This window comes from Lolium perenne, chromosome 1, assembly GCF_019359855.2.
Source record: "Lolium perenne isolate Kyuss_39 chromosome 1, Kyuss_2.0, whole genome shotgun sequence".
Taxonomy (NCBI): Eukaryota; Viridiplantae; Streptophyta; class Magnoliopsida; order Poales; family Poaceae; genus Lolium; species Lolium perenne.
Genome location: NC_067244.2, coordinates 76,928,518 through 76,941,317, shown reverse-complemented (window position 1 = coordinate 76,941,317; position 12,800 = coordinate 76,928,518). Strand labels below are relative to the sequence as shown.

General features: G+C 39.1%; 1 protein-coding gene across 1 annotated transcript; it reads left to right on the top strand.

The window, feature by feature from the left end:
* The first annotated feature begins 944 nt into the window (after positions 1 to 944).
* Positions 945 to 12,160, top strand: LOC127293835 (protein NUCLEOLAR FACTOR 1). The gene is made up of 23 exons (XM_051323517.2): positions 945 to 1,363; positions 1,465 to 1,530; positions 1,605 to 1,785; positions 2,198 to 2,339; positions 2,903 to 3,008; positions 3,985 to 4,085; positions 4,170 to 4,292; positions 4,428 to 4,508; positions 4,660 to 4,805; positions 6,495 to 6,567; positions 7,734 to 7,811; positions 8,141 to 8,179; positions 8,260 to 8,348; positions 8,506 to 8,570; positions 8,939 to 8,985; positions 9,072 to 9,131; positions 9,328 to 9,399; positions 10,199 to 10,228; positions 10,732 to 10,826; positions 10,956 to 11,061; positions 11,169 to 11,231; positions 11,339 to 11,410; positions 11,836 to 12,160. The coding sequence occupies exons 1-23, from the start codon at positions 1,321 to 1,323 to the stop codon at positions 11,908 to 11,910; spliced, it is 1,953 nt and encodes a 650-aa protein (XP_051179477.1). The 5' UTR covers positions 945 to 1,320; the 3' UTR covers positions 11,911 to 12,160.
* Positions 12,161 to 12,800: the final 640 nt, after the last annotated feature.

The window sequence follows — 12,800 nt, the reverse complement described above, 5'->3', positions numbered from 1 at the left end:
CGGATGGGAGGCGACGACGGGGCGGGGCCGTTGAACGCACTGCCGGGTGGCCAGTAAGCTAGAGTTTAGATGAAATCTAGCTGTTTTCATTCAAACTTTGTAATATATAATCAAATTTGAATGAAAACATTTATTTTCATGCAGCATATTCATTTGGGGAGGGCGTTTGGGGATCACGACTGGGGAGCGACATTTCCCTAGCATGGCACGAACAAAATACATCCCCAAAACGTTAAATCCAACGCCGTTTGAGGAACGTTTCGGAAGACACGACTGGAAATTGTCGACAAGAGCTGGCATGCTTTTGGTTCTAGGCTTGAGAGACACGGATACGTGAGCCCGCGCGTGAGGCGTACCCACCTCCAGGCAGTTGTACCTCTGGCCGGACATAAAAGACCGAAACTGAAAAACTGAGACCAAAACCGAAAAACTCAATAGTTTGGTCTTCGGTCATTCAATCGGTCTTGCCAATCTGGTGACCAAAAATATTCGCGTACTGTTGGGTTGTCGAGAGCGACAGACCGAAGCGACCGAAGAAACCGATAGTTTCAGCCCAGCGAGAGGCAGCCCATGTAGACATTGAGTGTTAGCTCCACGCTAGTCCATCTAGACATGACATCAACGAGTAGAGGCCTCTTTAGTCTTCACTCTCGATTACTTCCTTCCGCCTAGTCCCGACCGCGCCGCCACGCGGCCACCCCATCACCAACCGGCCAACCTCGTCCGCCCGTAATCGCCGCCGCCGCACCAGCCTCCGGCGGTCCGGCCGACCCAGCACTGCAGCAGCATCTTGGTTCCTGCCCCGCGGCGGCACCGCACCACACCACCACTGGGATCCGGCGACACGGTAATAAGAACACTTCCGTATTCTTCTAATCTTCTCTATGAAACTGCTCTTCCGTAATAGGCTTTGCGAAGCAGTGAATAGGGCACCAGGTACTTGGGCTGGCCCATTTATATCCGTGCGCAGGCCGGGCGTATTAAGCCCCGCTAATGGGCGGGAAATAGGGTTTTCCGGGGCAGCTCAGCAATATTTTTGGCCACTTGCCCGTATGGATTTTGGATTCGGCCCCGGGTAAAGCCCATCTTTTCTGGCATACCGAACACTCCGTTCGGCTTCCTCCCCTCGCTCGTTGCGGCTGGCTGGACGAGCGCCGCCACTCCATCGTCTTTGGTCGTCGGCAGGCCGCCGGCCGCCTCTAAGCTCCGACCTACACGCCGCTGCCTGGAGCCCCTCTACCACCTCCCATCTCCACCACAAGAGCCCATCTCTCCCTCCCTCGCGCAGCTAGCGCGCACACGACCTAGGCTTCCTTGCCGATGGGGAAGCCCAAGCCTGTATCTGCAACAGATACTCCTCGAGGTACGAAACCCTAGCCGCCGTCCCTCGCCCAAAGTTCCACCTTGTTTACTCAGCTGCTCTCCCCTCCTGAATCCTGATGCTATGCCACCCTCTGGTTTCAGGCCAGAAGAGGCGGCGCGAGAAGGCCAAAAGGCCGGCGCTTGACGCCACTCTGCCAGACACTTCAGGTTCGGTTTTCTTGCTTCATGCAGCGCAGCCCGCACCTTTTCTTATTGGACTTATTAATTACCTGAGCGTGCAGCTGGAATCGTAGAAGAGGAGGCTGCTCGACGTGAGAAGCAATCCAATGGGACCTCTCAAGGCCTATATCAGAGCGATGAGGACCACTTGACAGATGATTGCAGTGTTCCCAGTGAGGACGAGGCACATGATGTGACAAGCAATACAAACGATGGTACTGACGAAACGGAGTCGTCGTCATGGTTAGTGCTATTGGTACAGCAGTATTCACGTATTTTCTTTTTTCGCTGACTGGGAGGCTTAATGGCTGTTATCTAAATGGGCAGGCATACTGTATTAATATTTTTATGTGATATCAGTCATTAAGTTTTCGGCCACAGTTGCTATGTCCCTATCTTAGTCCTATAAGACTTGGTTTCAGAATGCTTGTATAATGCCATCTTTACTGTATTGTATGCCACAGCAATAATACGATCCTTGAAAACTAAAAGTCAACCAGAGATTATTTTACATGCTTGAAATAATTTATTCTTACTTTGGTTTCAGAAGTTAAACAGGACATTTATTTGGACCATTTTCCATTTTGTTTTCTTCCGTTATACATGCTCTTTTCATGTAACTCGTCCTAACAGCGCCCTCTTTTGCATGTTTCAGTTCATTTCAGCGTCATGTTACTCATGTACTAACAAATGATGAAGTCACTGCATTACTCAAGCAGAAGAATAAATATAAATGGGAGATGCCTGCAGCGGACATTCCAAAATCCAAATGGGTTGGAACAGGTGAAAACATGCAGGTACTTCATGGAATTGCATCATGATGAGTCATTTTGATTGATTCACATGCCAACTTGTGTATTGTGGATCTTATGTGCTCTAAGTACTTTGAAAGTTTATGATTTATGTGATGCAATTTGATCTTGTTTCTCCTTGAAATGAGGGTTACTGAATTTGAGTCCTTGACTGCGCAATATAGGTATTTGTTTTATAATAAAAGGATACCAGTATGTCTATTTGGAGTCCAAAGTTTCACACGTGTTTAGATCGCCTTATGAGTTATGGCCTATATTCATTTTGTAACTTATTTGGGAGGGTTACTGTGGTGCATTTATCTGTACCACATCCATGCACATATTGCCATGCGTCTTCAAATGGTATGTGAAATGTGCTTCTTCAAAGGGCAAGATGTGCGGAAATATTATTTTGTGCTCCTCTGTGCTTGGGTACTGGATCCATTACATTAGTTATCAAACTACTCAACTGCTTTACGCTGAGTTATTCAACTTCTTCATTACTAGTGCAGGGATGATTTTCTGTGTAAGAAATAGTTCAGGAGATTCACAATGCTTTGTTCTTTCAGGGAGCTCCTGATGATCCTTTTGTTGATGTCAAAGGAAAACTGAGGGACCACTGGCAAAACACCCTGTCTGATAACTTGAACTCTAGATTGAAGTTCTTCTCACTTTGTGAGTGCCCTTTATTGATTATCTTTCAGCTAGTGCCTTGTTTCACAAATGACATGACTCAGTAGAACATTTAAGCGGCTGGGGTTAGCATTGGTCCCTTGTAAAAGCACTTGCCTTCACTAGCTTTTCATATATTGAGTACTAAATAGTGCTGCTTTAAACGAATATAATCGAGCTATTTTTTTTGGAATTAACAAAGATCCCTATTGCTAATTAATTTTGTAGCACAACCCAGCTACAAAAAAGTGCCCATAAATTTAGCTGGATCAAGATTTAGTGATTTACAGTTCTAAATTCCACATGATCAAATACTTCTTTTACATGTTTGTGTGTACTTGGCAACTCTAAACTTCTCCAAAGTAAAGTAGACAGAAAATTTGTTCCCAAAGAAGCCAACAGAGCTTCTCTATCCATTCTATGAATAGGGGAAAATAGAGATTTTAAGGCCCTTTAAGGCTCTCAAACTGATACAAATGTGGACTTCTCCTTTATTACATTGCCACCACTGTCCACTTGGCCTGAAGAGCAGAAACTATTTTGTTATACAAACAAGCTAAACATCTTTTCGGTGGGTGTCTATGTGTGTGTGCCCCTCTGCAAAACAAGTTAATACCAGTACCAACTTCTTAAACAGTTAATGCCCCTGAGAGATGATTGTATATACTAATCCTACTTTGTCAGGTGCCCGTCTTAGTAATTTTGGCAATATAGAGACAGAAAGTACCTTTTCTGGTTCCCCTAGCCTATAGATTCTGTTGTGCATGTCTGTTTTGGATCCATATTCTTGCAATTTTGAAAAAAAGTTGTTACCAAAATGGTTTTAGCATACCAAGTTACATACTTCATTCTTTCCCTATAATGAAGTAAATTTAAGATAAATTATGGCTTTCCATGTCATGTTTCCTGGCTAAAATGATGTATGGTGGCTCTCTGTCACCTTTATCAAGTGTAATTCTAATTTAATTGTTTATTACAGGTAATAGTTATCGTGACATAATGCATTGTAATAAGAAGCCATTTTACCTTAAGGGTAGTAAGGTGGATTCCAGTACTATGGATGCATATATTATGCATGCTGTAAGTTTCAAAATCCCTGTTTGGTAACATTATTACTATACCTGTTATGGTGCTGACTAATGTGCAATGTTATCGCAACGGCAGTTGAGTCACGTTCATAGAACAAGAGATGTTGTCATTAAAAATGACGCGAAGCTTAGGAATGATGCTAACACAGATATTCTGGATGACAACTCGTACCGTGATCAGGGTTTTACACGTCCAAAGGTATTGTCACATAGTCAAAACACATTTGAGCAAAAATTTCTAACATGCTGTCACTTCATTTATGTAAGTATTTTTGTTGTATCTTTATCTCTGAACTTATTGCTCTTTTCTTTTGTATTATTATCATGGCCCCAGGTTCTTTTCTTGTTACCTCTCAAAAGCATTGCACGGCGGGTAGTGAAGAGATTAATCCAATTATCTCCATTGACACAGAAGGTACACTTTTACTTTTGCAGTTGCTCTTACGGGCAACATTTAAATATCAGGTTCATTTAAATCTGCAGATCATTTTATGTATAATTTGCGATTGCTGGTTCAGCGATTATTTTCTATTGTGCTAATAGGTAGAGAGTTCTTTCATTTGTAGGATAATGCCATGGGACTATTCAAAAAAGAGTTTGATGAATCAGACGATGAAGAGGAGACTGAAAATAGTTCAAAACCCGCAGATTTTAACCTTCTTTTTGCTGGGGATGTTGAAGATCACTTTCTTTTTGGGATAAAATATACAAAGTAAGTGTGCTCGATCGTTAATAATTCCTCATAGTAATTTTCTGGTTGCGAAGACAAGTCTGTCCACAACCCACCATGTACCCCCTACAGTTTTTTTAAAATCCAACAGCTCAATTTTTTCTTCAAGTTCATTGCCTATCACGGGCTTGATCATGAGCATGTAAATGAATAGTCAAACACTGAGCAGAACAAATCACAGAAATTCTAATTTATATTGGTTTGCTGTTTGTTCAGACTATTGTTTGGTAGTGTCCTTTGGTCCTGGAACTTTATTCCCTAAATTTATAAATGACTAAACAAGGATAATATGCCACTTGCTTGACTAAAGGTTTTACATTTTTTCTACCTTGCATGTTCAGAATTGGAGGTTTACTTCAGTATTCTTCATTCTTGAAAGTTTAAAACTCACTTCTGACGTAATTTGTGGTTCCACTATCTTATGCTAACTTGTGTTATATGTGTCATTATGGCAACTTTTGTGGTCATGGAAGCTATTGTATATTTTTGTGTTAATTTTAATATATCACGTTTTAATAGCTGTAATTTCAAAAATCGTACGACTGACACTTTTTTAGGATCGGAGGGAGTAGTAAGTTATATGGTCTAGGATTTACCACTGATACATGGTTCATTCTCATTCTTGGAAGCAATGAATCAATAGCCCATTTTGTTTTGAACCCTCCAGTCATGTGAGTTGACTGACAGGGTTGAATGAATTTGAATTCCTTCCATGTCTTACATAAAACTTCCTTTACGCTAATATGATGAACGATCTTAATTCAGTATTTATTGTTGGATCGTCTGTGTGCAGCTTTGTGTTTAAATTGTTATAACTTGAAACTAGTGTAAATTAAGATGTGCAATTTGCAATGGGAAGTTCGCTATAACTTAGAAATCCTAAATCAAATGATTTACTACGAAGAAAGCAAACCTCACTATACGGCAAACTTGAGAAGGCAATGAAGGCAGTACAAATCTGTGCTATGTGACTTTTTCATCAGATTAAGCAATGTGCGCTTTGTTTTCTCAATGACAACTCTGGACCGAGGGGGGGGGGGGGGGAGGAGTCTTGTAATGGTTTAGGTGTCATCAGTTTGAAAGTTCTGTCTTGAGGTTTTTTAAATCTTATATCATGTACCTGTTAAAAGCCTTCTTATTGTTTGCACAACTGATAGAATGCTCAGCATAGCAGAAGGCACTTCAGCAGTTATTTCCACCACCCGCTAAAGCAGTTTCAATCGTGATAGGGCAAATCCTCTGTATGGTAGAGCATCTGGCTTCTGAAACCATTACAGTGTAGTGATTGTTTGCTTTAAATATGTTTATTTTTTTAAATGAGACATCTCATTAAGTCTCTGATGAAAGAAATGCTACTGCTTAGATAGTAGTCCCTTCAGGATAGTTCATATCTTCATTTAGCTTTATGTCCTAAAGCTTACTTCTGCTAGGTAAGTCTCTTATCCAGTAAACTTTTCAGTCTACAAACTGGATGTTGTAGAATGTTACAACATGTTTTGTGTTTTATGATTGCTTTTTGATATTCTGCATTGTGAGATCTTCTGCCTTCAGCAAAATATATGTCCTTAAATTCATTATTGCTAGCACATTAATTTTTTAGTATTTTCTTAGGACTATATTCGAATACAGAAGGCTTCTTAAAAGTTAATGTTTTAACCAATGCTTCTGCAGGAAATCTGTTAAGCTATACAGTAACTTCTATGCTTCTGATATCATAGTGGCATCTCCTTTAGCGCTTAAACTTGTAAGTACTCTTCAACAAAGGTTTTCTTCGCATACTCAATTAGTCATGATTACTCATGCATGCAGCAGCTGTATATTGTTATCGTTCTGGTGACACCCTGTAGGTTACTGTCCTAATTAGCACTGCACACAGTATAAAAACATACTCCCTCTTTATCTTTTTATTGGGTGTATTTGTTTCGTAGGTAAATTCTGAATTGTTTGGATTTCCTTTTTATCCCAGTAGATGCTGATTCTACCCCTCCTGAATTGTAAGGATCATTAATTAGCCGCCAGTTATTATTACTCCTCTAATCAATATTGTAACCAGGGTATTTTCGTCCAAATTATCCTCAAATCAATTTGTTGGTCACTGTGCGTGTACAACTAATAAAATGGAACAGGGGGAGTATGGAACAGCTAGAAAACACTATTCTACATTTGTTGCACAAACACCTGATGGGTTCAGTGAACCTCCAGGCCCTACATAGGGGCATTTTGAGTCCCCAACAGTGTGAGGTTATCGGGTGGCAGGACTGACAGCTTCCAGGGCCACACTCATATAGGCTGGTCAGTAATGGTGGCAAGGAAAATGAACGATAGCAGTCAGCAGTGAGGTTGCTGTTTGGAATGCCACTGAGCATGTCGATGCGCCAATTGCAGCACCTATGGAGTATGGACGGAGGTACATACCATATCATGATATACGATATGGAGAAAGGTGACAAGGTTCTGGCTTTTGTGGCAATTGCAAACAACAACTCTGTTAGGAAGGTGTTCTTGCAAAAAGGGAGGTTTTTGAAGAAGGGTGTTTGGGTAGGGAGGTGGCTTTGATAATGGGAGAAGTGGAAAACGCTTAAAGGTATGAGGGACATATCAGCACGCTGTTGGATTTGCCGATCCAATGAGTAGGTGTTAGCCAATTGGAAGTGGTGCTAGCCAATTGGAAGAACTAAAACAGGATCCTGTTTTCCAGTTGTTCTGTAACAAAAAATCTGTTTCGTTACTATTCCATCATTATGCACTAGTTTCATTTGTAATAGAAACTTGATCTCCTTGTGCCTTTCACATTACTTTGCTTCCAAATCCATCCCATTCCCATCTCTGAGTTGTTTATTCTGATTACATGCGCACATTTTTGCTGAAATATCAGTACTCTCTTACGTAATTATGCCTGCCTGATATCAGAAAATCGATGGAGGTGAAGATATCAAGAAAAAGGGACGTGCCAAGGAAAATGATTCCGATTTCCTGTCATCGATTGAAGTTAGTTCCTCTCCTCCCTCCGGCCCAAATTAATTGGCGCAGCTCAAGAGTGCCGTGCCAATTAATTTGGGTCGGAGTATTACAATTTTCTGTTCACTACTATCTCTATTCCTATATGTTATTTTATATGTAAATCAATTATTATATGTAAATCGTCTATAGTCCACATGGAAACAATGATCAATTTCAAACTGAATGTCTACAAGACCCTGTGTACAGTTGAAATTATGATAAGACAACTTACTTCCATAAAGGAACAAGTGTGCACACAATTCTGTTGTTTCTTATTTTCGATGAGGTCTAACTATCAATACATTTGTTTTGTGCAGATAGTGGTGGTTGATCACGCAGATGTGATATCTATGCAGGTTAACCTCCAACTCTAGTACTTCGCTCTACTTGTTTTCTGATGCCTGCTGGTACAAATGACTGCTACCTATGAATGTAGAATTGGTCACATCTCCATTCTGTTCTTGAACAACTAAACCAGTTGCCATCAAAAGAACATGTAGCCAACGTGATGCGGATAAGGCCATGGTAATTTTATTTATTTATTTATACCATGCTCTAAGGCTGTACTATAAGTCATCAACTTACTTTATTGTAAAATATCAAATGACTTGCATTTCTTTATTGATTATGATGTTTATCAGGTCAATTATATGCTTCTTACATTTTCATTTATTTGGCTCAGGTACCTAGACCAGCATGCACGTTATTATCGGCAAACAATAATCCTAAGCTCGTATCTTACACCAGGTATGGAATTTCACTTGGAACCGTGACCATCATTTTGACTCATATTTTTCAAGTCTTCAGCTTATATCATCCAATTGGATTTTCAATATCAACTTGAGTTATACCAGTTCTTCTTTTAGTCATGTTCAGCATTTACTTTAGTATCTATTATTGTTCTTGCTAGTGTGTATGTGTCTACTGGAGTTATGCCTGGTAATTTGGTATTTAAATTGCTTGCATTAGTTGCTGTGCATGTGGACCATCATACATTGGTTGCAAATATATTATGCTCGCTCGTGTGACGTAAAATTCACCCTCTATATTCACATTGTAACCTACTTGTTTATTTATATACCTATTTATCTTTCAATTCTTTGCCTGCTGTGCAGAAATGAATGCTTTATTTAACGGGTCATGCTCAAATTATGAGGGAAAGGTATGTAGCATGCTGAAAGTAATTAATCAATCCATTTGTAGTGTTGGACTCATGTTTTTGACATGCTGGAACTCAACATTTTTTAGGTTAAACTGGTGACTGAGTTTGCAGGTGTTCTTCCCAAAATACAGCTTGAAGTACGGCAGGTCAGTTAATTCCTTGTTTCTCTTCATACTCGGTCGCATCGTTGCTATTATGCTGTGCAGATATATCCATCCGAACAAAACTTAGATGTCAGGGATTCCGGGCTGTTCCTTAGATGTTTTTTTACAAATTTTGGATGGACTCACTCAACAGACAATATTAAGTTATATGTTTTTTCATTGTTCAATCACTACACAGGTGTATGAACGGTTTGATGCATCTTCTGTTGGTGAATCTGATGATGCCCGCTTTGATTATTTCTGCACAAGGGTGAGTCATTTTGTGCTTATATTGCATCTTCATAATGCATTATGAAATTTTGGGCACTCGGCTAATTTTCAAAACTATCACTCATCTTTACAGTACATAATTCATGTGCGAAATATTGTATGTAAACAATTATGTAAGGACAACCAACCTAAATTCTTATCTGGACTTGATGCAATATCCGACTAAAAGTTGCATGCTAAATTGCTAATGTTATTGCATTCTGAAATAATTGCAACATCGTTGATCTTTATATTACAAAATAGATGTTTTCTGTTTCACAGATTATCCAACTAAATATTTGTACAGGAGGATGTCTGTATTTGATTTGCTCTGTACTAGGTTCATATTTGTGACCGATTGTATATACATTTGGATTCATATCCAGCAATGACCCAGAGAAGAAAACTGTGGTTAGGAACAAGCAATATATGTCCCTGCCGCTCCAATTTCACTCATAGGGTACCAATCATCCGAATTTGGGTGCTATGTCACTGTCAAAAACTTGGACATGGGAATTCCATGTTGTGACAACTGTATGACAGAGTGCGCATCTACACCGAAATTTAGCAACAAGCTCGGACAGAACAAGCTGGGGCATGTGGTAGTACACAGAAGCTGAGCCCACATGTGACTCGCACATAATTTCTTTCAGTGTTAGGTGCTGTGTAAAATTATGGATTCATACAGTTTTTGTTGCACACCTTCTTTGGTCTTGCCTCTTGATTGTTAGAAATATGGAATAGCTCTAACAAATATGTTATGGCCTTATTATTGACTATTTTGTGATTTATTATTACAGGTATACCCAAAGATTCAGGAGTCAGATGAGGTATTGTTTTTCTGTACTCCTGATACTGCAATGCTGTCATGTTCACTTGAATTTTGTACTTCTTGAAGTTGTAGGAGTAGTTTTAAATGTCCACCTGGCCCTGGTAATTAAAATGTTGATGGGGGAGAGTTCAAGAAAACCATGGGTTACACCTGATAGCACATGATATTTTGGATGTATGCAACCAAACATGTCATTTTGTAGTAGTGGGATGTGCACTTTGTCACCACATGGAGTTCACTTATGGTTTTTATTACCCAGTATAGTTCTACAACAGTATTTGCCAGAAATGTATCAGCACTTTGTGCATTTTGCAGTAATTTTGTTTGTAGATGTGCTAGACTTGTCTGGAAACAGTCTAGGGATTGGAGGAAAAAATATACATTATCTGACAATTCCTCATCTGGATTTCCATAATGGTTCATCCAATGCTACTTTTGAATATATTAGTTGTTTGGAAATGTCATGTGCAAGTTTATCTAATTGATTAATGCAATATGCAGGGGGGAGTGTTGCTATTTGTCAGTTCCTATTTTGAATATATTAGGATGAGCAATTTTTTAAAATCTCAGGACGCGTCTTTTTGTAGAATTGGAGAGTAAGTGCACCTTTTTCTGCTATTTACTTTTTTTTGTTCAGCTAACGGGATCTGCACTCTGTCTTTATTTTTGTTGAGAATCTGTTTTTGGTCTTATGCTTATAGTAGATGTATATGTGCTCTTATTAGGGCTACGTCACAACCGGATATATCTCGTGCAAGACTTTGGTTTTTTGAGGGCCAGAAAAAGATCTTGCTCTATAGTGAGAGATCTCACTTCTTCCACAGATACAAGGTCATAACATCTAAAAGGCCTTGAGGACTTCTTATGACGTGCTCTAGGTGTCACTTTACAAGAATGCACTTGAGTATCTGTTTAATAACTCTGCCATTAACATGCAGATTAGAGGAGGACATCATTTGGTTGTCTACTCATTGCCAGGGAGAAAAGATTTCTATCCAGAGGTATTGACTAGATTGCTATTGTATGCAGTATGCACTGCGTATGAATTTGTGCTGTTAAAAGGCCTAAAAATTATATCTTTGAACCCTGTGCTTTCCTTTTCTTTCAGCTTGTAAATATGCTTGGCGAATCACCAAATCCAAAGTGCAATGTACTTTTTTCTCCTCTGGATATTCTTAAGGTGAGATCACTGTTTATGTAGTTTGGTTCCCATCAGAAATTTACAGATACTACTGTCATGTAGGTTTTGTTCGATCATATTGCATGCTTTATCTATCATTTCGTACCGTGGCAAAACTATTTGACATTATACTTTCTGATCGTCTGGTTTTTATGATCAAAACTTTCAAGGAAAATAACGATAGTTCAGATTTGAGCTTTTGTTTGCAAGTACTTTTACCTGTTATTAGTTATTAACATCAGACGGCAGAGCCCCAAATCTCATATTAGCTGCCTGCTCTTCTGTCAGCACTGGTAGCTGGGCTTTTCGTTGCATTTCTTTTGTACACGTTTTGCTAAATTCAATTTAGCTGTAGTCAAGTGTTTAAATAAGTGAATCTCCGCCAGCATTCTCGTTGACTTAGCTCTCTTGTTGCAAATCTGCAGTTGGAACGAATTGTTGGAACATCTTCTGCACGAAAGCTGATTTCTTCTGACAAGAGCATGTTCGTATTCTGCTGACAGCCTACCTAAAACTTTGAGCTGTCACCATACGCTTAAACAGAAACCCCTTTCTTAGTCTAGTAGATTTTTCATTTTTGTATCTGAAACTATTCTAATAGATCATATAGAGGTTTCTCTTATATTTGTTTGTTTGTGATTGATGCTCTGCGGCAGTGCGCTCTGCGCTCGTAAATTTTGGTGATGTCATGTACTGATGATTTTTTTTGGAGGTCGCTAAGATATTAAAAAAACGTCTGATTGGCAAGAACCTGTTGTCATTATTTATTTTTCTTCGCTAAAAGAAAAGTATAAGTGATTGATTCGGTTACTTTTGAGTAAAGCTGGATTATATTCAAATATTCCCGAGGGAAAGATTCCACAATTGCATAACTTCTCTATAATTAGGGCGGTGCTGTTGCGGCAGAGATTTGGTGCACATGGACACCAGTGATGTATTTCAAAACTCGTATTTTTGAGTTTCAAAAAATTCTGAAAAATATCTGCATATAGCTAATAATGTATTTCACAAACGTGTAAAATATCAATTTCAAATACTTTATATTTTAAGCTACACAAAAAAAGGTGCAAATCTGAGTAGTCATTTTCAAATCTCTAAAAAGCTTTCAAATTTTGTTATTTTTGTCTAGTCTAGCATAAAGTAAAAAGAATTTTGGGTTGATATTTTCTATAATTGCGAGACGTATCACTGACAAGCTACAAAATTATTTTTCAGATTTTTTATAACTAATAAACATTTTTTTTTAAAATGACGAGAATATTGGAGCTTCGATTGCTGTTGCCGTTAGTCCCTGTAGGAGAACTTCTGTAACTAAATGAATATAATTTTAATATGTCTATGGCGTGTTAGGTTTTGCTTGCATGGATTCTCCAGCCAGGCCAAAAGCAAC

Bases quoted from the DNA above. Each gene is read 5' to 3' on its own strand.
- LOC127293835 (XM_051323517.2), top strand. From the start codon at position 1,321: ATGGGGAAGCCCAAGCCTGTATCTGCAACAGATACTCCTCGAG. The intron at 4,293-4,427 runs GTATTGTCACAT...TCATGGCCCCAG, and splicing joins AGGGTTTTACACGTCCAAAG to GTTCTTTTCTTGTTACCTCT. The intron at 4,509-4,659 runs GTACACTTTTAC...TTTCATTTGTAG, and splicing joins TATCTCCATTGACACAGAAG to GATAATGCCATGGGACTATT.